General features: G+C 54.8%; 7 protein-coding genes across 7 annotated transcripts; 1 reads left to right on the forward strand and 6 right to left on the reverse strand.

Moving 5' to 3' along the window:
- Window positions 1-37: 37 nt before the first annotated feature.
- P152DRAFT_479482 (ARM repeat-containing protein) lies at window positions 38-5,781 on the reverse strand (the record flags this gene model as incomplete). The annotated part of the gene is made up of 2 exons (XM_033681713.1): window positions 498-5,781; window positions 38-420 (listed from the first exon to the last, which is right to left on the reverse strand). The coding sequence occupies exons 1-2, from the start codon at window positions 5,647-5,649 to the stop codon at window positions 38-40; spliced, it is 5,535 nt and encodes a 1,844-aa protein (XP_033537196.1). The 5' UTR covers window positions 5,650-5,781.
- A 240-nt stretch (window positions 5,782-6,021) lies between these two features.
- On the reverse strand, window positions 6,022-9,833 carry P152DRAFT_455279 (NAD transhydrogenase mitochondrial precursor). The gene is made up of 2 exons (XM_033678755.1): window positions 6,223-9,833; window positions 6,022-6,172 (listed from the first exon to the last, which is right to left on the reverse strand). The coding sequence occupies exon 1, from the start codon at window positions 9,576-9,578 to the stop codon at window positions 6,225-6,227; it is 3,354 nt and encodes a 1,117-aa protein (XP_033537197.1). The 5' UTR covers window positions 9,579-9,833; the 3' UTR covers window positions 6,022-6,172; window positions 6,223-6,224.
- A 321-nt stretch (window positions 9,834-10,154) lies between these two features.
- On the reverse strand, window positions 10,155-11,274 carry P152DRAFT_455281 (terpenoid cyclases/Protein prenyltransferase). Its single transcript, XM_033678756.1, has 4 exons — window positions 11,129-11,274; window positions 11,013-11,058; window positions 10,614-10,948; window positions 10,155-10,556 (listed from the first exon to the last, which is right to left on the reverse strand). The coding sequence occupies exons 1-4, from the start codon at window positions 11,228-11,230 to the stop codon at window positions 10,311-10,313; spliced, it is 729 nt and encodes a 242-aa protein (XP_033537198.1). The 5' UTR covers window positions 11,231-11,274; the 3' UTR covers window positions 10,155-10,310.
- A 1,150-nt stretch (window positions 11,275-12,424) lies between these two features.
- P152DRAFT_390285 (Rho-GTPase-activating protein 8) lies at window positions 12,425-15,239 on the forward strand (the record flags this gene model as incomplete). Its single annotated transcript, XM_033676037.1, has 6 exons — window positions 12,425-12,473; window positions 12,528-12,709; window positions 12,770-13,940; window positions 13,991-14,086; window positions 14,139-14,324; window positions 14,371-15,239. 6 exons carry the CDS (start codon window positions 12,425-12,427, stop codon window positions 15,237-15,239), a joined length of 2,553 nt encoding a protein of 850 aa, XP_033537199.1.
- Window positions 15,240-15,964: 725 nt separating this feature from the next.
- Window positions 15,965-18,025, reverse strand: P152DRAFT_389953 (anthranilate synthetase; the record flags this gene model as incomplete). Its single annotated transcript, XM_033676011.1, has 8 exons — window positions 15,965-16,058; window positions 16,186-16,281; window positions 16,363-16,530; window positions 16,593-16,681; window positions 16,730-16,817; window positions 16,865-17,660; window positions 17,723-17,802; window positions 17,871-18,025. 8 exons carry the CDS (start codon window positions 18,023-18,025, stop codon window positions 15,965-15,967), a joined length of 1,566 nt encoding a protein of 521 aa, XP_033537200.1.
- A 460-nt stretch (window positions 18,026-18,485) lies between these two features.
- Window positions 18,486-22,026, reverse strand: P152DRAFT_511705 (uncharacterized protein). Its single transcript, XM_033682719.1, has 2 exons — window positions 21,758-22,026; window positions 18,486-21,707 (listed from the first exon to the last, which is right to left on the reverse strand). The coding sequence occupies exons 1-2, from the start codon at window positions 21,896-21,898 to the stop codon at window positions 18,822-18,824; spliced, it is 3,027 nt and encodes a 1,008-aa protein (XP_033537201.1). The 5' UTR covers window positions 21,899-22,026; the 3' UTR covers window positions 18,486-18,821.
- A 94-nt stretch (window positions 22,027-22,120) lies between these two features.
- Window positions 22,121-24,269, reverse strand: P152DRAFT_410526 (WD40 repeat-like protein). The gene has a single exon (XM_033676957.1). The coding sequence runs from the start codon at window positions 24,192-24,194 to the stop codon at window positions 22,296-22,298; it is 1,899 nt and encodes a 632-aa protein (XP_033537202.1). The 5' UTR covers window positions 24,195-24,269; the 3' UTR covers window positions 22,121-22,295.
- Between the last annotated feature and the right edge of the window lie 57 nt (window positions 24,270-24,326).

Here is a 24,326-nt window from a genome sequence, read left to right on the forward strand (position 1 = left end):
TGCAACCCATCCCACCCTCGCCATCCACCCCCTTAACTCACCCCTCCCTCTCCTCCACCACCTTCAACGCCTCCTCCAACGTCTCCCTCACCCCCGGCGAAATCTCACCCTCCACCATCTCCCCCACCCGCGCCCATATCACCTCATTCGCCTTCTCCCATCGCTTCCCCGCCAGTACCTTAATCTGCCGCGCCCGCCGCGCCCGCAGCGCCTCGTGTGGCGGCTCGGTGTCGAAGAGCACGGTGCGCAGGTGCTCGAGCACCCTGTCCTCGGCGGCGCCGAGCGTGGGTTCGGGGTGATCCGGGAATTTAGTGAGGAAGGCGTCGAGGGAGGAGGCGATGGTGGTGTGGATGGGGTTGGAGGCGGAGGCGGTGGCGACGTGGATGGTTTGGAGGTATTGGGTGATTAGGGTGGCAGAGTCTGGTGAGGTTAGTTGGTGAACGACGAGACGGAGGATGGATGGGAGAATTCATGGATGAGGATGGGGAGGTGCTTACCATTGCTTTGAAATACCGCGTCGTTGAAAGCATTGCCCATCGCCTGAATCGCAGCGATCAAGGTCTCGTCCCGCAGCGACCCTTTGACAGTCGAGTCGTCGCCGTCGACATCCATATCATCCTCATTCACTAACAATGTCTTCACAACCTCATGCGCCTTCTCAAACGCCGTCCTCGAGAGTCCGTCATCGTCTTGCAGCCCGGCGATCTTCCCAATAGCCATCAAGGCAGTTGGTCGATACTTGGAGTTCTGCCTCCCCGCTTCCCGGGCTGCGATCCCCACGATGTCTTTCGTGGACATTTCGTCCTCACGCCAGAGGTGCTCGGTCTTCTCGACGAAGGAGACGAAGGCAGTCAGAACTCCCTCTTTCCCATCCCACGTTTTCCCAGCCAACGCTTTCTTCAAAGCAGGATAGACGACATCCGCTTGGTCCTTGTTGATCGTACTGGAGGCCTGGATGATGCTGTTGATGACGTCTGCCACCGTTCGCGCGGCAGTGTGTTTGAGCACCCACTTCGGCGAATCCAAGTGCAGCTTCGATATATCGATGATCTCATTTAGATAGAGAAGGACCGACCTGGATCCGCCGACCGTATCGTCCCACGCTTTCTGGTATTCGTCCTTGACGCTGGCGACGCTGTCATGTTTGGCGAAGAAGACGAACGGCAGGATATCCGCCGCAACAGCCTTGAGCCGGTCGGATGCGTGCTTCGCAACCGCGTAGACGATGTCACCAGAAACCGTGCGTTTCCGATCGTCGTCGGCGGTAAGGTAGAGGTTACGGCAGAACTCAAAGAGTCGAAAGATTTGGGCATCGGACGCAATCCGCGCCAGATACCCCGCGGCAACGGCGTAGGAAGTGGACACAGTCTCGTTTCGGTCGAGCACGTATTTCTGTAAGAGGACTAAAAAACTGTTGGCTTTTGCCTGCTTGAAAACTTGGTGGTGTCGGGTGGCCAGGGAAACGAGGACACGCCCGGCGCCGATTTTCGAGGGCAACCCGACGGCAGTTCGCATGGCGATCTCGAGGCAGGGGACAAGGCGGTCCATGGTCTCGTCGTCCACGAGATCAAGGCAGCGCTCAATTGCATCCATGAGCGGGCTCGCGCGAATCGAGTTCAATCGCATCGCGTCGATCTTCTCCTCGGTCAAGTCGTACTTGTCCGCGTTCAGATGGATATAGTTGATCTCCTGTGGTTCCAACGATGTGAGCAGCCCGATGATCCGCTCGACAAGCTCGGGGATGAACGGTCGGAGGGCTTCGGCGCTGGCTTTCTTGACGATGTCTAGCAGCGCCGTGATCGAGAATACCTGCACTTCTTTGGCGCTGGACTCAAGTCCCGCGGGGGAAAGGAGAAATGGCACGACGTCGGTTAACATCGCGTGGGATTTCGATCTCGACATTTTCGATCCCGAACCGCTTTCAAGCGATCTGGTGACGATTCCTGTCAACGTCCTCGCAAGGCCCGCTGCGGCCGCTCTGACCGACTCTTTAATGTCGTCGAGCACCTTGAAGCAACTAGCCCAGATCTCGCCCAGATATTTGTAATACATCTCGAATGGCTTGGATTGAACGAGGTCCGCGATGGCAGCACAGCACGCCTGTCGCACCCGCCATTCCTTCCCGGAGAGGATATGACGCAGCAAATCCTCCATGATGGGATCGAAATACTTGTCGAGCGTCGCGGAAGTGTCGGGGACAAGTGCGGTCCAAATATCGTTCATGGCTCTTCGCACGTTCTCAACTGGATCGAATCGGTATCGATAGAGCTTCGGGTACAGCTTAGGATTCTCGGCCAGATATCCATCGACGCTTGAGCTTGAAAGGACGCTGCTCAACCCGAACTTGCCGAATGCGGCTCGACTAGACCACATCGCATTATTCGAGGCAATAGCCATGTACTTGTAGACAAGTGTCGAATCCCCAGCTTCCTGTGCCAAGTTTAGGATGTCTCCGTACGTCTTGATCGAGCCGTCACGATTGCGCAGCATCCCTTCGTCGAAGAGCTCCGTGTCTTCCGTGACATTTCCGGACAGCTGTGACTTGCTCTCCGAGAAGGCATTCACAAGGTTCCGGACCAAATCGTCCTTGAGGTCCCGATCGCCCATCTCGTATACAGTTCCAAGGCCTCGTGAGGCGGCTTCTTGTACCATCTCGTCTCGATCGGACAAGCAGTGTAGAAATGCAGTTTGACACTGAGTCAAGTACTTCTTCATCTCCTTCAGATGTCCGCAGTACTGGACGAGGCACAGTAGCCAAATGGCCGCCGCCTTCCTCAATGCGGGCTTCGCGTTCCGACAATCTTTTAGCACACTTTCCATGATGGTAGGTACTGCCTGTGGGTCATCCACTTCGTCCAGTGAAAGTTTCAACGAGTGCTCGCGTAGGTTAACCATGACCTTTGAGGCCCACCCCCCTGCGAAGCAGGATATTGCCTCGCCCACAGCAAATTGCGTCTCAGTCTGCCGGACTTCGTGCAGATCCCTAAACGCATCTAAAGCCATTTTGAAGTCGTCGGCCGCTTCCGTTCGGAAATGCATGGCAATGTGTCCTAAAGTAGTAATGGCACGCTCGTTGCCCTTCTTTGCTGTCTCGAGGACCAGGGGAAATATTGTGGGCTTGTCAAATTCCATGGAGTGGAAGATAGAGATTTGGCTAACAGCGTAAAAGCACGTTTCCAGCAAACTGGTGTCCTTGGATGTCTCCAATATTTCCTTAACGAACTTCATGAACGAGTCTCTCTGTTCGTTAGCACCATCGTATTTTATCCGACTCCAGTGATTAGAGAGAAGAAGGATAGAACCATCCACTTTCCAGTTATATGACCCCGTGCCAGAAGCGGATGTGTTCCAGTTCCGAACGGACTCCATGCAGGAGCCTACAAGGGTCGTCCCATTGTAACTGCCAGTGTCGTCGCACAATCCGAAGACTTCGGCGGCAAATATTCGAAGGGATTTATCATGCGAGAAAAGAGCCGGCTTCAAGTCGGGTAGGGTTTGGTAGGCGAGGGCGAGGCGGCTGCGTCCGGTTTCCGATATACTGCCGATCTTGACCAGCCGGAGGAGGATATTTTTGGAGGCTGGAAACTGTTTGAATAGGTCGGGATCCAGGTAAGGAACGCAGGCATTGCGGAGGTTCAGCAGCCTGTCCATCTTTTTTTCGTCCATCGTTTTAAGATAGTCGGCAAGTGCGTCTTGCGTATCTACCTCGTTCTCGATGGCGGTCAAAAGTCGTCTTTCCCATGACTGGTCAACCACCACTCCAACAGAGTGCTGGTCAAACGCTTCCTGGAGTAGCATCAAATACGCGAACTTTACCACTGGTCCCAGACGCCCAGCAATATTCGTCTTTTTGAACCATGGAAGCGCCCCCGACATGATATCAATGTATGGAGGGAATATGATAGATCGTGTGGATTGTCCATCGACAGGGTAAAGATCCCGGATTTTGAACCAATTTGGATCCAGTCCGCGTTTCGCTTCCTCGACGACTTCCCGCGCTTCTACATCGGTGACCGTGAGAACCCGAAGATTCAGCAACCGAGCGGCCACGTTTTCGAATGGCAAGCACTGGTTGACGAAACGAAGCCCAAGGTATCGAGCGTGGTATATCCTCGACCGCAATGCGGGATCAAGGGCCACGTCGTTCAGGGTCACCTCGTCGAAATCAAAACCGGGATTCTCGTCCCGCAGGACGTCGATGAGCTCGGACTCTTGCACAGCCGATCTATCCGCAAATATTGAGATCAAAGATGACAGCGCATCTCCGATTATGAGAGTGGTCTCCCTTCCGCTTGTGTCGTAGCCAAGGGATGTGAACAGCCATTGCAGCAGGCCCACGTCGGCTTTCTTATCGGCTTTGGTCAGGATTCCGATGACTTCGTACGCAGTCCGCCTGGTGTCGGCGTCTCCGGACTGAGCTGTCTCGAGGGCTGGCCATCCGTACTCTTCTACGAAGGTTCGAAGCCGGGCAATCAGCGGCGTAGCGATGGGCTCCAAGTCTTCTACGTCCGCGTTTCGCGCAAAGAAGGTCAGGTAGCTGAAGATCGCGGCCCTGAGTTTGTTGGCCTCGGTTCCCCGATCGATTCGGCGACTGGGAGGCTCCGATGGACTGTCCTCGGGCTTCTTGAACAGGACGTTCTCGATAATGGCGGTTAACATCAACGGAAAGGTAGTGCTCATCGTGGAGCGGCCGAGAAATTTTAGGAGCTGGATCTGTACAGCGGGTTTCGGAATATGGAATATTCCAGCGTCCAAGTACGATGGAGAATTTCCGAGGTAACCGTTGTAAATCGCCTGTATCAACCCTTTATCCTCTAGGTCGGCGCTGGCAATCTCCCGCTTAATCAAATCCTTCGCCGTCTCTGACAACGCAGAGTTTCCGTCCGCAGCAGCATACAAATATGCCAGGATGCGGGTTGGGTTTTCGGCGAACACACGAGACGACAGGAACCAGAGGACCTTCTGCTTGCATTTTACAACGTATAGCCCGCCCGGTATTATCGGGTTCCATAGCTTCTTTTGGGGTGAAACCATGAAAAACTCTTGATCCGATTTCTTGATTCCAGGCTGCGGGTTATCACCCGGTAAGAAGAGCATCAGCCTCGTAAACCATTTGACCATCCATGCTCGGTCGAGCTCACCGATTTGCCATTCCGGTTTTGCGAAGATCTCCTCCTCTTCCGCTGAGCCGCGTTCCAAAATCTCCTGAGCACATATCGCTCTCAGGATGAAATAAAGCTGGTAGGACGCTAGGCCCGTCGACGCGCCCATGTCAAGGTGGACATCTTTTGCTAAGATGGGAATGAGATCCCGAAGCTCGTCCGCCGAGAGATGCATAAAGCCGGGCACGATAAACGACAGATCCGAGTGCTGCAACACTTTGTTCGACCGGAATTTTTTGGCTTGCTCTATCAGCGCTTTGACGGGCAGCCGGATATGTTGGACGCGACTGGTGAGGTGGTGGCATATCGAGAGGACCTTATTCCGGACCACCAGATGCGGCGATTCCAACTTCAACAATAGCGCAGTGAGGAATCTGTCTAGGACGACTTCCAGCTTCGTGTCCGTATCCGCGAGGGCGATTTTGAACTCGACTTTGCTTATGAGAGCCAACTCGGACTCTGGGGTGGGGGTTTCTTTCTCGGGCATTGTTTGGTGTGTCGCAGAATAACATGTCGATGAAGAAAATAAAGGCTTCTATTAAAGCTGGAGAACGAGTTACGATGGATAGGCATCCATTCACACAGTGGTGGTTTATTGTTAAGGCATTCAAGTGATGGCGCGGCCATTTTGGTGGCGAGAAGTCGATGTCGTTCCATGTCGCCCTTGCCCCAGACGTTAGTTTAGGCGTTTGCCATGGCGTCAGCGTTGGAACCACGATCTGCAATAACTAATACTCTATTGTAACAACGGGTCTTACAGTAAGTTAGTACCACCTACCATTAACTATGATATTTCCCATTATTATTAGGAACGCCAGACAGGGTATTCAACGATAAGGTATTTGGGATATTCTAGAAATTGATTCAAATGGCTGCATTTGTATTCGCGAACTATGGTAAACTCCACCAGGCAATCCACACCACCAAGATGAAATCTACTCGAATCGGCAAAGGGATATTTTAGACCATCATCGCTGCCTTCTGCTTGTCGTTCAAAGCTCGCTTAATCGCTACGGTCATCGTCAGCATGGAGAATTGCATCACGAGAGCGGGAACTTACCGTCACAGGTTGTCTTCGCATCGCCGAACAACATCTTCGTGTTCGGCATGTAGAACATCGGGTTGGGCACGTCCGCTATCGAGCATTAGTTTCACCCCTAACCCCATCCTCGACGCAGAAATTGTAGATAAAGACTTACCATATCCACTGCTCATCCCCCGCTTCATCACGATCACTTGCTTACTCTTCCACGCATGCAACACCGGCATCCCCGCAATCGCACTCCCAGGCTCCATCGCAATCGGATTCACTGTATCATTCGCCCCGATCACCAGCGTCACGTCCGTGTCGTTGAAATCCTCGTTGATCTCGTCCATCTCCAGCACGATGTCGTACGGCACGTTCGCCTCCGCCAGCAGCACGTTGCACTGCCCCGGCATTCGACCGGCTACCGGGTGGATCGCGAACCGCACGTTGACGCCCCGCTCGCGACACATCTGTGTGATCTCGGAGATGGCGTATTGTGCTTTGGCGACGGCCATGCCGTAGCCGACGACGATGATGACGGAGTCGGAGTTCGCGAGGATGTCGGCCGCCTCTTCGATGGACGTTGTGGTGATGGTTCCTTCGATCGCGGTGTTGGTCTCTTGCGTGGGGGTGGCGATGCCGCCGAAGAGCACGTTCGTAAGTGACCGGTTCATGGCCACGCACATGATGTAGGAGAGGATGCTGCCGCTCACACCGATGAGCGTGCCGACCGTGGTCAGCAGCGGGTTGTCGAGCATCAGCCCCTCGGCGATGAGCGCAAACCCGGAGTACGCGTTGAGCACGGTGATGACGACGGGCATGTCTGCCCCGCCGATGGCCGCGGTAGTGGTGTACCCCTTCAAGAAGCTCAGAAACGCGTTCGCAGTCAGAGCGCCTGCAGCGATCATAGGCGAGCCAGGCGCCATGGCGAGGAAGGCGCCCATGGTCCCGACGTTCGTGGCGAGGAGGCCCGAGTTCACGATGTGGGGTTTCGGGAGCTTGATGGGGCGGGAGGACATGCGGCCGGCGAGCTTGAGGAAGGCGACCATGGATCCGGTGAAGGTGATGCCGCCGATCAGGACGCCGAGGTAGGCGGTGACCATGTGTAGTGTGGAGATGTCGTCGATGTGGGACATGACACTGCCGACGCTGGTGAGGACGGCGGCGAGGCCGACGACGGAGTGGAGCGCGGCGACAGTCTGGGGGAGGTCGGTGGGGGAGATGCGGCGGCCGATGAGCGCACCTGCAATGGCTCCGACGGTGGCGAGGGCGCCGAATTGGGTCATGACTTCGGGGGAGAAGCCGACGGCGGCGAGAGATGCGAGGATGCCGGATCCGACGCCGAGGATTCCTAGGAGGTTCCCACGTCGAGCGGTCGCTTGGGTGGCAAGGCCTTGGAGTGAGGAAATGCAGAGCATGCTGCTGATTAGATACCCAGCTTGCACCAATCCTGCCATTCCCGTGCTCGCCGCCGCTATGAAGCCGCCACCGAAGACCAGTCCTGGGATGGCGTACAGCCATGGGTACTCCGGCGGGTCAGTTGGTCGCTTGAACATATCCAGCATTCGCTTGGTGATCACGAATCCACCGGATACGTTGACGAAAGCCAGCAGCACCGACAGGGAGCCAAGCAATTGCGGGATCGTCTCGGGGAGATATCCGCCGCCCATGACGAAGAAGCCGCCGATTCCAACCATGCCGGAGATCGCATTGGTGACGCTCATCAGCGGAGAGTGCAGCGCCGGACTAACGCCCCAGACCACGCGATATCCGATGATCCCAGCAAGGCCGGTGGTGAAGATGTTGGCCATGAACAACGGTGAGGTGAGCTTTCCGAGCGCGACTATCGAACCGATGCCCGCCGTCACCCCGGTTACTTCGCGGACTTTGTTTTGCCATGGGGTGAGTTCTAGAGTTGGTTCCACTTTGATTTCCTTGGGGGTGAGTGGCGCTGGTGGAGGGGTCGGACGGGGGGCGGGAGGCAAGATCTCTCCTTGGTTCACGATGATCGAGCCGCGGACGACTTCATCTTCGAGATTGATGCCAAAATGCTTGTCCGCGGGCGAGATAGAGAGGAGGAACTTCGTTATGTTGTTTGAGTACAGCGTCGAGGCCTGCGTCGGAAGTCGGGATGGGAAATCGGTGTATCCAATGATAGATACCCCTTGATGCATCGTCAACTTCCCTGGAATCGTCACCTCGCAGTTTCCACCGGCTTCAGATGCGAGATCCACCAGCACGGATCCAGGCCTCATCGCTTCGATCATGTGACGGTCAATGAGTATAGGAGCTCGTTTCCCGGGGATCATCGCGGTCGTGATCACGATGTCCACCTCTTTGCACTGCTCCATGAACAGCTTCATCTCCGCCTCGATGAACTCCTTCGACATTTCCTTCCCGTATCCGCCCGCACCAGCCCCGTCCTCTTTCAAACCGACTTCCAAAAACTCACCACCCAGCGACTCCACCTGCTCCCGCGCCGCCGCCCTCGTATCAAACCCCCTTACAATCGCTCCCATCCGCTTCGCTGTCGCGATCGCACTCAACCCCGCCACCCCCGCCCCGATCACCAGCACCTTCGCCGGCGGGATCTTCCCCGCCGCCGTCGTCTGCGCCGTCAGGAACCGCCCGAACTGATTCGACGCTTCCAGCACCGCCTTGTACCCTGCGATGTTCGCCATCGAGCTCAGCGCGTCGAACACCTGCGCCCGTGAGATCCGCGGGATCATTTCCATCGCGAACGCCGACGCCGGCTTCGCTGCGAGAGCGTCCACTAGGTCGCGGTTCTGCGCCGCATTCAGGAACGAGATCACCGTGCTCCCTGCTTTCAGCTTGGCGGCCTCGTCGTTCGAGTCGGCCACGCTGGGGGGGCGGACTTTTAGGAGGATGTCGCTCTCGGCCCAGACGGTGTCGGCGCCCGCGAGCTTCGCGCCGGCGTTCTCGTACTCCTTATCGACGAACTTCGCGTCGATGCCGGCGTGCCGCTCGACGAGGACGCGGCCGAAGCCTTTTTTGAGGAGGAGCGCGACATTCTGCGGGGTCAGCGCGACGCGGCGTTCGTCGGGGTAGGTTTCTTTGGGGACGCCGACGGTGAGGTCGCTATATGGGGTTCCCTTGGGGGCTGGCGCATCGGAGTACCAATGGCGCGTTATGCGCGATCTAGATATCGGGGGTACCGTCCACACTCTTTCGGAGGAGGTTGCATGTCGGGTTAGGGTGTATGTGGTACGTAGGACGAGTTTCACGGAGTGAGAAGCAGGGTTAGGCGTCGACCGCCGTCCGGAGCGCAGGAGTGGATGGACGGGCTTCGGGACGGGCAGCGAGCCTGTTGAAAAAGAGATCTCCTGCGACGTACATAGAGAACGACTGGTAAGTATGCGGCCCGCCATATTATCCCTTGCGAGCCTCACACATGCTGCACCCGGGCGACGGGAGAGATCGGGAGGGCGCAGAGGGTGGTGGACAGGGCAGGCGGTTTACAGCTGCAGGCGCCTGTGAGGAATCCCGGATGTTGGGGGGGGTTAATATGACGTGCAGACACAATCTCGCCCGGTTGAGATTCCGCACAGTGAAGATCCAGAGTTTGGGATCTTAAAAGGTGCTTGAGAGTAGTGAACTTTCTAAGCGATGGAGTGGAGGTGGAGTTTAGCACATCGCACATGCGAAGCAAATTGACGTGACTCCGCGGCGTCAGTTAGTGAGCTACCGCGCATACAACCGGGTGTGGATGGGCCGAGCGTGTCCCGAGTACCTCTACTGCTCTACATCCTACTCGTCCATTGTCGTGAACTCATGATTCACATTCACGGCATCTTTGACTCCAGTCTGGTACAGAACATGCGGGGAAATGTCTTGGATGACTTGGGGTCTCATAGAATTCGTGTGGAGGGGTTCAACGAGTGGTTGATCTCCCCCGCATGTTCCACACATTGTCACATTCCTATTCGAGTAAGATTCAATTCCGGTCATACTTGGAGTCTCGGATGAGATGATGCGAGGTAGGATGGATCCTGTCTCTCAGACTACAACAATAAACAATCCAGCATCTCAGTCTACACTCATCTCCAATAGAGAGGATACATAGGATGGTACCGGTATACACAAGTCGATTCTCCCAAGTCCTATCTCGTTATCTTATGAAGACCCTGAATCCAACCCACCGCATTCCCACTCAAACAAACCGCCGCATCCAACGGCTTCAACCCCTCCTCCCCCAGCAACGACAGCGCCGCGAGCCCCAGAAACGAATGATACGGATCCGGCGTGTCCCCCGGCGTCTTCCCAAACCCGCCAATGCGGTGCTGCGTCTTCGATAGGAGGTAGCTCCGCACGCATTCCGCGTCGATGAGGTCGTCTCGTCCGAGGATCTGGTGAACGTTAGCATCGGGGACGTATGGGCGGTGAGGGAGGTGTGCAATGCTTACTGTCAGGGATCCGAGCACCCAGAATGCGTAACACGTATCCGCGATCTTGTTGGTCCGCCCGTTGAATCCGGCGTAAGTTGGTCGCTCGGAGGTCTGGAGGGACTCGAGAGGCTTCACGGGTGCATCTTCTTCGTCGCCGGAGGAATCATCCGGGTTGTGGAGGTAGATATCAGAGGTTTGTCGGGAGACTAGCCATCGGATAGCGGAATCGACGTCGAGGACTTTTGCGAACAGGTCTATGTCTGTCGAGTCGATCTGCTGAGGTGTGTCCGGAGGAGGTTCCTGGGGGCGATAGAGGAGCGCGAGTGCGGAGATGGAGCAGTGGGTGTATCCCGCTACAATATCAAAAAGAGTCAGAGATACTTCCTGAGTGAAGAGAATATTCGGAGGATGCGTTACCATGCGGTTCGTGAAACGGCTCATCAGCAATGCCCCCATCATACGTCTAGAAGCAACCCGTTAAATTCCGTTCTATATCCCATAAGGTACACATCGACAAGAGGTAGAAAACGTACTTGGCAGCCCGCTATACACCTCTCCAACCCCTCCACATCTACATCCACCTCCTCCATCTCCTCTCTTCCACCAATCCCCCGCAGCATCCACCGGATACACATTGCACAATACGCAAACCTCGCATCACTCCCCCCGTCAATCTCCCCTGCCGCCCCCACCGACTCCCCGAAGCTCCCGTCCCCTTTCTGCATCCCTCGCAGCCATCGCCACGTCGCCTTCCACCGCACCCGCTTAAAGTCATCCCCGAGGATTGCTAGGCAACATAGCGCGAAATACGTCGACGGCACGGTCGCGCGGTCCCACTGGCTCACAGTATGCTCTTCCGCCTCCGCTTCCCCAACTGTAATCGTCGACGTCCCCCCTCGAAACCCGCCCCCCGGATGCTGGCATTGGTAGATCCAGTCGACGTAGTCGGCGCGTTCGCCAGCGGAGATGTGGGTGTCGAGCGCGGCGAGGAGATCGAGGGACGCGAGGGTGAAGAAGGACAGGGACATGCGGTTGGAGTCCATAGTGGTGGCGTGGGCAGGGAAGAAGGTCTTGAGGCAGCGGAGCCAGTAGTTGGTGTGGCGGGGGGTGTTGAGAGAAGGGATGGGGGGAAGGGAGGGGGGGGGGGGGGGGGGGGGGGGTCTATGTGACTTTCGGTAGTTGAGGAGGTCCCATCTACATGCAGTCGTGCATCATGAACTGGATTTCGGTTTAGCAAAAGGGAATGGGAAGTGGAGACTCTAGGGTTAGTGGCTGTGTGGTGATCGTGGTGCTGGCAGGTGGATGGAGTACTAGGTATTGAAGAGATTTCTAGAAGGGATATTAGTTTACGAAGTTACTGAGGAGGCATACAGAACTGGAGATCCAAGAGGACCTACGGACAGTTTGATATTATCCGTGAAATTGCCTTTAGTATTCCGTACTACAGGAAACAGCACGAGGACTAACAGTGGAATCCGATCGTCTCTAGTCAGCCACAACTTCCAGACTGGATACCAATCACGTGCCGTGCCTGACGGGAAACAGGAAGGATCGACAGCCTTGCACCTGCAACCGTGCAACGTCAAGCGCTGCTGTCACGGCTGTCAGACTCTCTTCCAACTCTTCTTCCATCATTCTCCTTCATACCTTACCTTACCTATACTTTGCAATTTCGTAGCGGTTACTTTTACGATACCCGGTTTTCATTCACTCTTCCGTTCGTTCTCTGAATATCGGTTCCTAGCGACTCCATCGCAGCGATTCTATCTCCTATACCCCGTGGTTGCTTTTGGTACGGTTGACGGAAGACCCTGAACCATCCCTTCACGATGGCGTCTGGCTTTTCAATTTCGTTTTGGTCGAGCGATTATGCTGGTGGTATGGGACACTTCTCTTCTACCTCAAGTCAATCAGGCTAACGGAGTCGCGTAGGACTTGGAGTTCTCTTCGGCAAACTGCAGCAAGGTGTCCAAGAGAACCAGCAAGTTCTGACAATTGCGCGGATGCGAGCCGATGCGGAGGACCTGTATGGCCAACAATTGGGTTATATTCCAGCGGCAACGGATCGTATCACAGGCGGTTTTCAGAGGGACGATGGTGCCAGCGTTCGAAAGGTGTGTGCTCATCTCAGCCGCATGGCCCCTGTCAGCACTAACGGAATGGTGTCGCTCTAGGCATACGAAGGCGTCCGCAGCGAGATGCAGGAAGCCTCCAAGAACCACCGGAAAATTTCCAACAATATCCGCGAACTGGTCGTGTCTCCCTTTAGTCGATGGTGCGATGAACATGCCGCCCGCGTGCAGGGGTCGCAGGACGACTTACAAGCGCGGATCAAACTGCACGACAAGCAGGCGGACGCGGTGCGCAAGTTCCGAAGCCACTACTACAATAAGTGCAGGCTTCTGGAGGATCTGGAGGAGGAGGATAAGTTGGCGTTCAAGGACCCGGATTCCGCGGGGACGCAGAGCCCGAAGCAGAAGCCCGTGCAGCTGCCCACGCCGACGGTGAAGGTTTCCGAACCGGATGACGAAGAGGACGAACCGCAGGTCGAGATCGGCGATGAAGTATACCAACTGGATCAAGTCAAGAAAATCTTGTCGCACATGCTAGAGACCATCAAGCTTACCGAAACGAAAGTACCGATTTTGGGTACCTATCACAATGTCTCCACTGGCACCGACATCGTCGAGTACATCCAGAAGCACATGAACGCGTCGAGCGTGAGCTACGCCGAGCGAATCGGCCAAGACATTGTATCCAATGGCTACCTCCGACTCGTGGGAAACGTCGGCAACGCGTTTGCCAATAGCTCGCGCATGTTCTACCAATGGCGACCCAAAGCATTCCAACTCACCGGTATCCCCGAGAAGAAGCACCCGATGTCACGAAGCACGACGATCATGTCCAACGACGGGGTTGACAGCCCCATCGGCACGGTGCAGGAGTACCTCGCCGGTTGGAACCCCTTGAACAACCCCTACCCGAACGAGACACCGGCCGAGAAACTCCGCCGCGAAGCACGCGAGGCCGACGAGCGGTATAAGGCGGCGGTGCGAAAACTCGACACCCTGCGATGCAATCTGGAGGAGGCGATGATGAGCCATTTGAAGTACATGGAGCGATGCGAATTGGACCGACTGAAGGCCATCAAAGCCGTCATCCTGGACTTTTCCGGGGCGATCAGCAATGTGATCCCGAGCTTGCAGAGCACCGTGGACAATATGATGCTGTTCCAAGAGACCGTGCAGCCAGCGGGCGATTTGAGGTACCTGTTGGAGAACTACCGGACGGGGCAGTTCATCCCAAGGGTGCAGGTGTATGAGAATTACTACAACTCGGTTGATGGTGAGTATTTCAAGACTTTTAGGGTGAGACGTATTTTTAACACGTTATAGGTCAAACCTTCGGTATTGATCTCGAGGCTCGAGCAAAGGCCGATAGGAAGCGTGTTCCAATCATTGTCACGACAATCCTCACGTTCCTCGATACCCGTAAGTTGACATCCCCATAGCATGACTCCAGTAGACCCTAACAAAGTTACAGGTTATCCCGACCTCGAAGGCGACGAGGCGAGAAGAGGCATTTGGCTCGTCGATGTCCCACTTCCAGCAACTCATCATTTACGCAACCATATCAATAATGGCGGTGCAATCGGGAATGAAGTCCTGGAGCAATATGAGATACCTATCGTCGCGAGCGTTTTGAAATTGTATCTACTAGAACTTCCAGGTAAGTCCCACATTCTTCATGCGAAAGCTACAGCTAACCCTTCTAGACTCCCTTGTTTCTTCTCACGTCTACGAAATCGTCAAAACAATCTACTCCTCCGACGCCGCCTCCACCGCGACCTCTCGTGTTGCCATCCTCCAATCTACCCTCGGCCAACTCCGTCTCGCCAACATCGCCACCCTCGACGCCCTCGCCACCCACTTTGCCCGCCTCATCGAACTCACCTCCGCCGACGACGACTACATCACCGCCCTCTGCACCGCCCTCGCCCCCTGCGTCCTCCGTCCCAAGCACGAATCCCCCCTCACCCTCACCGAAAAGTTCTCCTTCCGCCTCGTCCGCGACCTCCTCGAACACAAGGAACCCATCTTCGGCGAGCTCAAGCGTTCCGCCGCCGCCCAGAAGGAGCGCGAGGCAAAGGCCACCGTCGACCAGCGCCCCCGCGCCATCTCCACCGACGAGAGCAACCGTCGCGCCCATATGGAGGAGCGCACCCGTGCCATCATCGCCAACCGCTCGCGCGCTAGCTCGCCCGCCCCCGGTCCGCGGGCCGGTGGGCCGTCGCATCGTCGGGAACGCAGCAGCGGCGGGCCTGAGACGCGGTTCCCTGTGGCGCCGAGCACGGCGGCGGGAGGTGCGGGGAGCCCGACGGTGGAGCGAAAGGGGAATGTGCGGGGAAGCTTGGAGGTGCCAGAGGGAGAAGGACCGGTGTCGTCGGAGAAGACGAATGGGAGTGGGGAAGATAAGGAGATATCGGTGGCCGGGGAGGAGAAGGGGGGGGATGTGGTGAAGCGGGATTCGTTGTCAAGGGGGGTGGGGAGGATTGCAAGGAAGGCGCCGGGGGTGAGAATGAGTGTGGGGACGGAGGATCGGCCGGTGGGAGTGGAGTTGGTGGATAGGCCGATGGATGATTAGGGGGGTTGGAGCGGTAGTGATGGGGGGGTGGTGATGGGGGTGGTGATGATTGATGGGTTTGTTATGGGTTACGGGATGGATGGATGGATTCGCGTAGATATTTGGCTAAGCGGGTAGTTGTCGGAAGAATACTTAGGGTCCGTTGGCTTTTGGTTGAATTCAGTTGTTTACTTCCGACATTCGGAGTTCAGGTGATGTGAGAACCGGTGGCGATGGGCCCCGATGAATGGTAATATGTACAGAAGAGCGAGGGGGTGGATGGCTTCGTGATGCTGGTGGTATACTATTGTTCTTCCAGACGACAAAGACAGCTTCTGGCCTAAATCGTCTCCTGGATGCTCCAAGACCGCCCAGAGTCGCTGGATCTAGTGCCCTCAGCCCGCGGTCGTTGAAGTAGACTCCATTGCATATATCGTGAGTTTCCAAAGCATTCTATCCAGAGCCCATACTCTAGCAACTCGCTCGTTTCATCGATGAGGGATGCCCATACTACCATACGGTAGCGCTACGAATTGGCAGGTCTAGATTTCTACAATATTGGGTTCTTGAGACCTGGCGGCACCGAAGTAGCTCCTCTTTTTTAGCCATGTCTTCCAATGGCGTGCCCGCAAAGCATTCATATAGTTCTCGCTCAGGCCTCCTTGGTAAGGGATCGCGTAAATTCAATGACATCGTTCGAATTCGTCACAGCCAGGACATTCCCTAGCCTGTACTGTATACGATGCTCACAGTCCTGTTTGGGCTGCCTGCTCGCTGAATACCAGTTCGGCCGAATCGATGCAGGTAACGTTGGCTTTGAGCTTATTCAACGTCTCGACGCTGCGGAATCGGTTAGTTCTCGTCCACCTTTGGCGTGAAGACACCCCCATCACGGCAACCAGCCCAGCATAGTTGACAGGACTGAGATTTAGGGATGCAAAACAAGAGGAACAGGGACCATGCTTACAATTCGTCATAGTTGTCCGAGTCGAACACAATCCCACCCCCGGCTTGAAGGTATGCCACCCCATCCTTGACCACCATCGTCCGAAGCGCGATACATCTATCCACTCGTTAGCCAAATCCAACCACGCATGCATTCCCATTTCCATATCCATAAAAACGGGGTTGGTGAGTAACTCACGTGTCCATCGACCCCTCTTCAATCGTCCCATTCGCATCCACGGTATTGTACCCGAAATATCCCACCGCGCCGGCGTAGACGCCGCGCTTTTCCCCCTCCAACTCCGCGATCAGCTCCATGGCGCGGACTTTCGGGGCGCCGGATACCGTGCCGGCGGGAAATATGGACCTAATAGCAACTGAGTCAGCCATAGACTTCTTCGTGAAGTCAAGGGGGACAGAAGGACGTACCTAAATGCGTCAAATCTCGTCATTCCGGGCCGGAGTACCCCGGAGACTTCGGATGTGATGTGCTGGACGTGGGAAAACCGTTGGATTATCTACAACGTCAGTTGGAGATCCAACACGTCCACGCGTTTTACACCTACCATTAAGCGGTCGACTCTCGTCGACAAAGGATCGCAGACGCGATTTACGTCATTCCGCGCCAGATCCACCAGCATCACATGCTCCGCGCTTCGACCAGTCAGTATAATCCACCACGAAGTAAAGGCCAAACTCACCGATCCTTAAGCGAGTTCGACAACTCCTGCGCCAACTCATCGTCCTCCTTCACCGTCTTCCCCCTCTTCACCGTCCCCGCAATCGGATGCGTGATAATTCTGCCCTCCTCGCTCTTCACCAACACCTCCGGACTGGCGCCGACGATCTGGAAGTCCTCACAGTCCACGAAGAATAGGTAAGGCGATGGGTTGACCATCCGTAGCCGTCGGTAAATGTTGAATGGGTGTAACGACGTCGGCCTCGCGATCCGCTGGGAAGGAACGGCTTGGATGATGTCGCCTTTGTGGATGTGCTCTTTTAACCTTGTGACGTGCGCCTCATACCCTGCCTGTCCAATGTTCGAGGTGTACTCCTGCTCCAGCTCAATAGGTCCCTGCGGTGGCAACGGCACCTCAGTCTGCGTGATAGTGTGTACCACATCCCGCAACTCCTTCTCCGCCGCCTCATATGCACTCTCTAGCGCCCCAGAATCTTTCGAGTCCTTCGGGACCTTCACATACGTGAACACCTTGACCAACTGGTAGAAGTGATCGACCGCGACAACCGTATCGAATAGCATAAACAATGACTCCGGCACCTCCAGCACATCTTTCATGTCGTCCCGCGCGGTCCGGGGCTCGAAATATGCGACGCAGTCGTATCCAACGTACCCGATCGCTCCGCCGATTAGTGGGGGTAGTTGGACGCCTGGGACGCTGGCGACGCGGTACCGGGAGAGTTCTTCTTCGAGGACGGGGAGGGGATCGCGGGGACCGACGGGTTGACCGGGGCCGGAACGGAGAACTTTTCGGGGATCTGGGAAGACAGGGGGATTAGCATATCCTACATCAAAGGTTCAAAGAGGCTGGTTAACTCACCCACTCCCACGAAGCTCCACCTCCCAATCGTCTGTGTAGTCATGGCGCTCTCGAACAAGAAACTGGATTTCGTCTTCGCTCTGTTTCCACCCATCAGCCACGGCCCTCCCTACTCACTGCCCTCAGGGAAAGGACGCGCGATACGTACCGAGCAGCTAGCTTCAGATATATCAAGGACGGGGTCAGGAACTCGGCGGATAGAGTCGCGCTGAGAGGGATCAGGTTCGGGGGATTTTCCTGCCTCTCCGCGGCCGACAGGACATCGCGGACGGTGGCTAGGGACGGTTGGATCGAGAGGGACATTTTGGAATGAGGACCACCGAGTGGTTGACTCTTGCCGGCTCGGAAGGGAACCAATCTGTTTTTCTCCTCGCTCTTATTCTTTGAAAATAAGAGATATCCGCCCAATGTCCCGTACAATTGTTCGGATAAGCACGCTTATTGTCTGGAGGCTCAATTGTCTGCAAGTGAAGGAGGAGCGGAGTACAATGCCGTTTTCCGAAGTTTCGTGAGCATGACTCTAGGGCTTATGTTGGATGCGCGATTTCGGCTCAGGGTCCAAACGTATTGAATCCAGCCAATCAAACCATTTTTCGTTGCACTAATGGATGCGTATAAAACGACATCTTAGTCAGACATAGGTCTACCCTCCAAGAAAAGCCGCGCTGCATACTGCAGCTTTGCCACAGATATCCCGAAGGTACGTACCTATTCCTCGGCGGACCTATCCGCCCCCCCCCCCGCCGCCTTGCCCTCCCTTTCTACCAGCTCCACCCTCCCGCAAAACTGGTTCCGCCAACAAATTCACCAGCATTCTTCCAGCATGATCCTGCGAAACCGCAAGCCCTTGGAAGCAATGCCATTGGGGATTAGACCCCTCTACCGAACCACCCACCCACCATAATCTCGAACCAGGACACATCTTGTTCCATACATCCTTTCATGAGATTCTACCATTGTACAAAGGATATAAACCATCCTGTAGTGTGTGTTGTGCTTTTATGTTAACATGTGTATTGGCAAGCCGATATCCAACATCCCCGGATCATCGATATTCCGTTATGGTAGAGCACTGACTACCTCTGAGACCACTGTCTGCTCACTGTTTTAACACCTCAACCTTCACCACCCCCTCCAGAGCATTGACTGCCGCATCCTTGATCCTCCCCACCACCCTCTCCAGCTCCTCACCATCTAACAGCGGCTTCAATGCCTCCCCCACCTCACCCCCTGCTATTCGTTCCCGAATATTCCGTGCCCCTACCCCTGAGCTCAACTCCTGCATCCAATCCTTCGCAACCCCCTGGACTGCCCTCATCGCATCCTCAACTGTTGCACCCACTTCCTTCAACTTTGCCGCTGGGATTTTGCTGGACAGGGGATGAGATTTTGGTTTGGTAGCGGCGGGAATGAGTTTGAGGAGTTTTTGGACTGCTTGGAGATATTCGAGGAAGAGGAAGGAGGGTTGGAGGAAATGGGGGGTCGGTAATTTGATAAGGTGTTCGAGTTTTTGGCCCTCAGGCGATGGGGGGGCCGCTTCCTCGAAGTGGGAAAATGTCTTCCAAACTTTCGTGTGGGTACGGATGAAGTCGAGGATTGCCGTCATGGTGTTCGATGACTTGGGTGCGAGTTTCTTCATGTCCATGGCATTGGAGAAAAATGTCGCGTAGGTTATCTGGGTGAGTAGCTGCCAAGGCTCGTGCAATTGCTGCTCGGGAGGTGCCAGTCCGTCCGGGGAGACTTTCTGACCTGTCTGATAGCCGCTTGATACAGCCGCATGGGCCTCGTGAACAACAACTGGTAACGTCGGCTTCCCTCCCGTCCATAGCAGGTCTGTCGTGAGCTCGATGCTGAGCATGTGTCTCACCCAATTTTGACCCTGGATGCCCTGCTCTTCCCAAACCATCAATGACCGCTGCAACGGAAGATCATCTTTCGAATTGTAATTTGGTAGCTGCCCGTAGTGTCGTTTGTCCACCGAATACGCTTGATCCAAGATGATCCGATCAATTGTGTCGTTGACAAAAGGGGCCGCATCCACTGGACGGTTCGAAAGCCTGGCAACTCGGCGATATTCCAGAGCGCGAATTGCCGCGGGCAAAGACTGGGTCAGATTGTCTTTGAATCCCAGCATCTCAGTCAACTTGTCGGGATACAACTTTTCCAAGCCATCCCCCGTAAACGCCAGTACATCGCCGACCGATCTCCCAATCCATCGGGCTGGCACACTTAGGATTTTCAGAGGATTGGATTCCGGTTGCCTCGGATGCTGTGATTTAACAGACGCCAACGGAAACGGATGTGTAATGGAAAGCCGACTGGCCAAGATATGCAAGTCGCTTTCGAATAGCAGGCTCTTGACGTCTAGCTTCTGGAAGAACCGGTAGGCTTCGTCCCCAAGACCAAGCTGTAGCGACAGGAGCGTGCCCATCACATGAAGCATCGGGGCGAGTTCGGAAACCAGATTGGTCAGAGCCGATGTCAGCGCAAGTGCTTGCATCACGAGAGTCGTCTCCCGCGGCGACAAGATGTCGTCGGCACCTCTCTCCTTGGCCCTCGGGGTGTGCAATCCCCATAGGAGGGTAAGTGCCAGGAGGGCAATCGTCTCGTTTGTTTGGGTGTCCCCTCGACTCAGCTTTACCAGTAAGACAAAATGCCTTATCATCCCAGCGGCGCTCACGTCCGACCCATGAGGATTCTCAGGTGTCTTGCGATCGGGAAGAGAGGATTGAAACGAACAATATATCTTGGAGAATGTGAGTCCGGTCCCCAAGTCAATATTGTCTGGCGGACCGTCTTCGAGGGTCAAGGCCTTGAACTGCGTGGTCCAGGCGTTCACTGTCTCGTTGATATGCTCATCAAATTGCCGCATCCCTTCCTTGGAGAGCGCGGCGAGGAATGGCGAAAGGTCCTTGTAACAGGTCTCGAGTTTCGAGAACCGGTCGAAATACACTTTGCAAACGCCAACGAAACACTCTTCCTTCCCGAACTTCTTTTGCCATTTAAGGGCTGTGAGCAGCATTTCGCGATTCGGTGTAGGCTCGGATACGCCACGTTCAAGGAGAGCTTTGAGTTGGCTGTTGAGGTTTCCGTCCTCCACGCTCGAGGCTGCTTGAAACAACTTGTCCAATATTCGATAGTCGTTCCCAAATGCTCCGGTGATTCGAGAAGCGATGACGCAGCTGCTATCCTTCGACTCGACGAGGAAGTCCCAAATTTGCTTCCATTGTCCTTGAGATTCCCAGATGTTTAAGAGGGCCCAAAGGAACTCGATGTCGCCGTTCAAGATGTTCTCGAACAAATACAGCGGCGATTCTGTGTCAATCATGCTGGATGCTATATCCAAAAGCATCGCATTATCCGACTGAGCAAGCTCAAGTATAAGCCGAAAGTCTCGACCATCCCGAATCTTCCACGCCGACTCTTCTTTCTGCCTCGTCTTCTTCAAGATATCCGACACGCCCCTTGCAACAAGCTTGCCCATAATCATAGCTTTCATCTTATGTTCCGGCTGCCCTGCATTACCCAGCTCTTGCGCAAGCTTTGCGGTGGCGGCAAGCCATAAATAGATGTACTTCGGCTCCGTTGGATACCGTGATTTCAGGTCATTCGCGCCCCTCTGATACAGGCTGGACCAGTCGCAAGCGACGGCGGTCGTCAATAGATTCTCGGAGAACACATCCCTATCAGATCCTTCCAATCCGATTGAACTGACTCTTGACCAAAGCTGATCAACCTCCTTCGGTGGGTCAATCTGAAGGGGGCTTTGGGCAGATGCATTGGACTTTTCAGATGCATTACCAAACAGGTGAGATAGACCATCTGGTTTAATAGACAGCAGCTGGTGTATGCGGCGATACATCAAGCATACATTAACCAAGCCGTCCGGATGTAGGAAGTTGACCTTGGTCTCATTGATGTGATCCAGCGTTTCTTTCGCGTCAGCATACGCACCCATCCGGAGATGGAGCTGGGCTTTCCAATACTAGATTCCGTTAATCCCATCATCTTCATTTTACGAGACGATATCCATACGTGGAGTTCGCCATTGTGCGGGTCTTTCTGGATTTTTCGACCGCAGTCCTTGATGGCATCTTTGTAGCTTCGGGGGCCATAGGACTCGAAATGCTTGTCGTATGGGGTTTCGAATTCTTTCGTGAATAGTAGAGACGACATGGCTTACGGTCGGAAATCCGAGGTGACACGAAGGGATTATGATCACGGAGAAGCCATTGTCGCGTTTATGATTCGTGGATGGGGAATGACGAAATTTTGAAAGTGGTACGTTGACGGGTGTGTTCGCGGGATTCAGGTTGCGAGTATTTGCAAAGACAAACCAGATCTACAATGGAACATGATGATGATAGCCTATGGAAAACTTCTGCCATTATTTTGCCCCGGCAAATATGTTTAATTTATGTTGAAATCTGTTCCCTAACTACAGCAAATATATCTAGTTTCAACATGCGATTTATATCGCTAGCTGGGGTTGGAGTCCGGAGGAAGTACATGGTATCAGTATTCATTCAAACGCGCTTATATACAGGTAGCTGCGGTACAGCCATTGCTAATTTCAATGATTCACAAGATCTGACTTCTGGTGCCTCCCAACCTCAAAAATCATGCAACCATTCTTCCCATCAATCCTCTGCCGTCCCACTCCAGTCCCATAACTGTGCCACCTCCCCATCCTCTGCTCCTTGGCAACCGAGGCCACAATGAACAAGCTCTCCTCATTCCGATCGCCTTGCTCGAATACCGCCAGATCGGTAACAAGCCCATGAACAATCCTCGGGTCGGCTGGTGGCGAAGATCCAAGGACAACTACTTTGTCCTCATCACCGGAATCCGCGTCCGTTGCAGGTGTTGGAGCATTGATGGAAAGGGTGCGAGGCGTTCCAACGATCCCAACCGGATCAAACCCTCTTCGGTCCCCACGGATCTTCCAAGCTCGAACGAATCCATCCCAGCTGCCGGTGACAAATACGTCGCTGAGTGGCAACGCTTTTAATGCGGTGATTCCCCTCGGTGCTTGCTTCACGGGTACTTCCGCGGACCCCGAAACTTCTCTGGCCTTCTCCTTGGGATCTTCCTCTACATAATACTCCTCGGCTGTGATCGGCGGATCCAGACCGTGTGCAAGAGGATAAGTATACAGCGCCTTCTTCTTGTGAATGCTCCATAAGGAGATGGCTCCGTTGTCTGCGCCCGTCACGAAGAGTTCGTTGTCGAGAATAGTGACTCGGTCGATGCTCCCTTCGTGGTGCTCCTTGGCCGATTCCACTTTCTCCAGCAGCTCCGGGGCAAGCTCGATATTTTGTGCCTTCAGTTTGCCAGGCTTTGGAATCGCTCCCACTCCACCCCCTCGAAACACGAGCTGAGACTCTTCTGCGACTTTCCATAGTCGTGCAGTCCTGTCTCTCGCACCAACGCTAACGCACCGTTCAATGGCAGGTGCATCCACATCCATGATGACATCTTGGTGCCCGAACAATGTTTCAATGTATCCGGAGGACTGTTGGCTGACGTTCCACACTTTCAGCGTCCGATCCGCGGAGGAGCTGTAGAGAGTTTCGCCGCCGGTACTGCGGGGACCGCCGGCCGATTGTTGCGCGTTGGATATCGTTTGTCGGAAAGCCAGACCAGTAACGGAATCGCGATGTTGCGAGAAGACTTTGATCGGTCGTAGGTTCTTGGTGGACCAGATGACCAATTTGTTGTCCATGCCTCCCGTTGCAAGGAATTCTCCTGAAGGGGAGATGGCACTGCACACAATTGCAGCTTTGTGTCCTAGGAAGGTGGATTTCGCCGGTTTCGAGGTTTCGGAAGCCTCGGGCTTGATCACGCGGCCTTTGCCACATATCCGCTTGATCGGTCGACGGCGTGGGGTCATGTTGGACTGTTGCTTTTCTGCCGGAGGGTTGGACGGTAATTCCCACTTCACCACGCTGCCATCCTTTCGAGTCGCATATATGTATGGTGGATGTGCGCTGACTGACAATACAGCTTGGTTGTCGTGTCGAAAGAACATATGCGAGGCACCCTCGATGTCCAACTCGTTCGCCACAAACTTGTAAATCTTCCCCTTCGTTCCCGCGACGTCTTCCTTCAACCGATCGGCGATCAGGTCTCTATCAACGTCCTCGGCATCGAATCCGACTCCGGTAGTTTCCACCTCCTGCTTGATGTTTTCCAAGTACCGTTCCGCCAGACGAAGGCGACGTTCTGCAGCAGTTTCGCCCTCGATCTCCGAGTCTGACACGCTTGATTCATACTCGGCTGCTCCATCATCTGCACCGGACAAGTCTGACTCGCTGCCGGATATCGATTCGTCTCGACCTGCAGGATCTCGTGCTCGCTTAGACCGCGATGGAGAAACATTTCGTGGCTGTTTTCTCGACGGCTTTGATGTTGCACCCTCAGGTCTCTTCCGCTTCCTCTGAGACGCTGGGACTGAGAAGAAAGAGGACATGATTGTCCTTTATGGCAACTCTACCAAGTGTTGAAAACTGGAAGAATTGTGGTGGTAAAGAAACCAAGAACTGCTGGAAGAGAAATTCAGTGAAATTTTGGATGGAGATTGTCCGAGCTTCAAATGCTGGCC

Source organism: Eremomyces bilateralis (genome assembly GCF_010015585.1).
Source record: "Eremomyces bilateralis CBS 781.70 unplaced genomic scaffold P152scaffold_3, whole genome shotgun sequence".
Taxonomy (NCBI): domain Eukaryota; kingdom Fungi; phylum Ascomycota; class Dothideomycetes; order Eremomycetales; family Eremomycetaceae; genus Eremomyces; species Eremomyces bilateralis.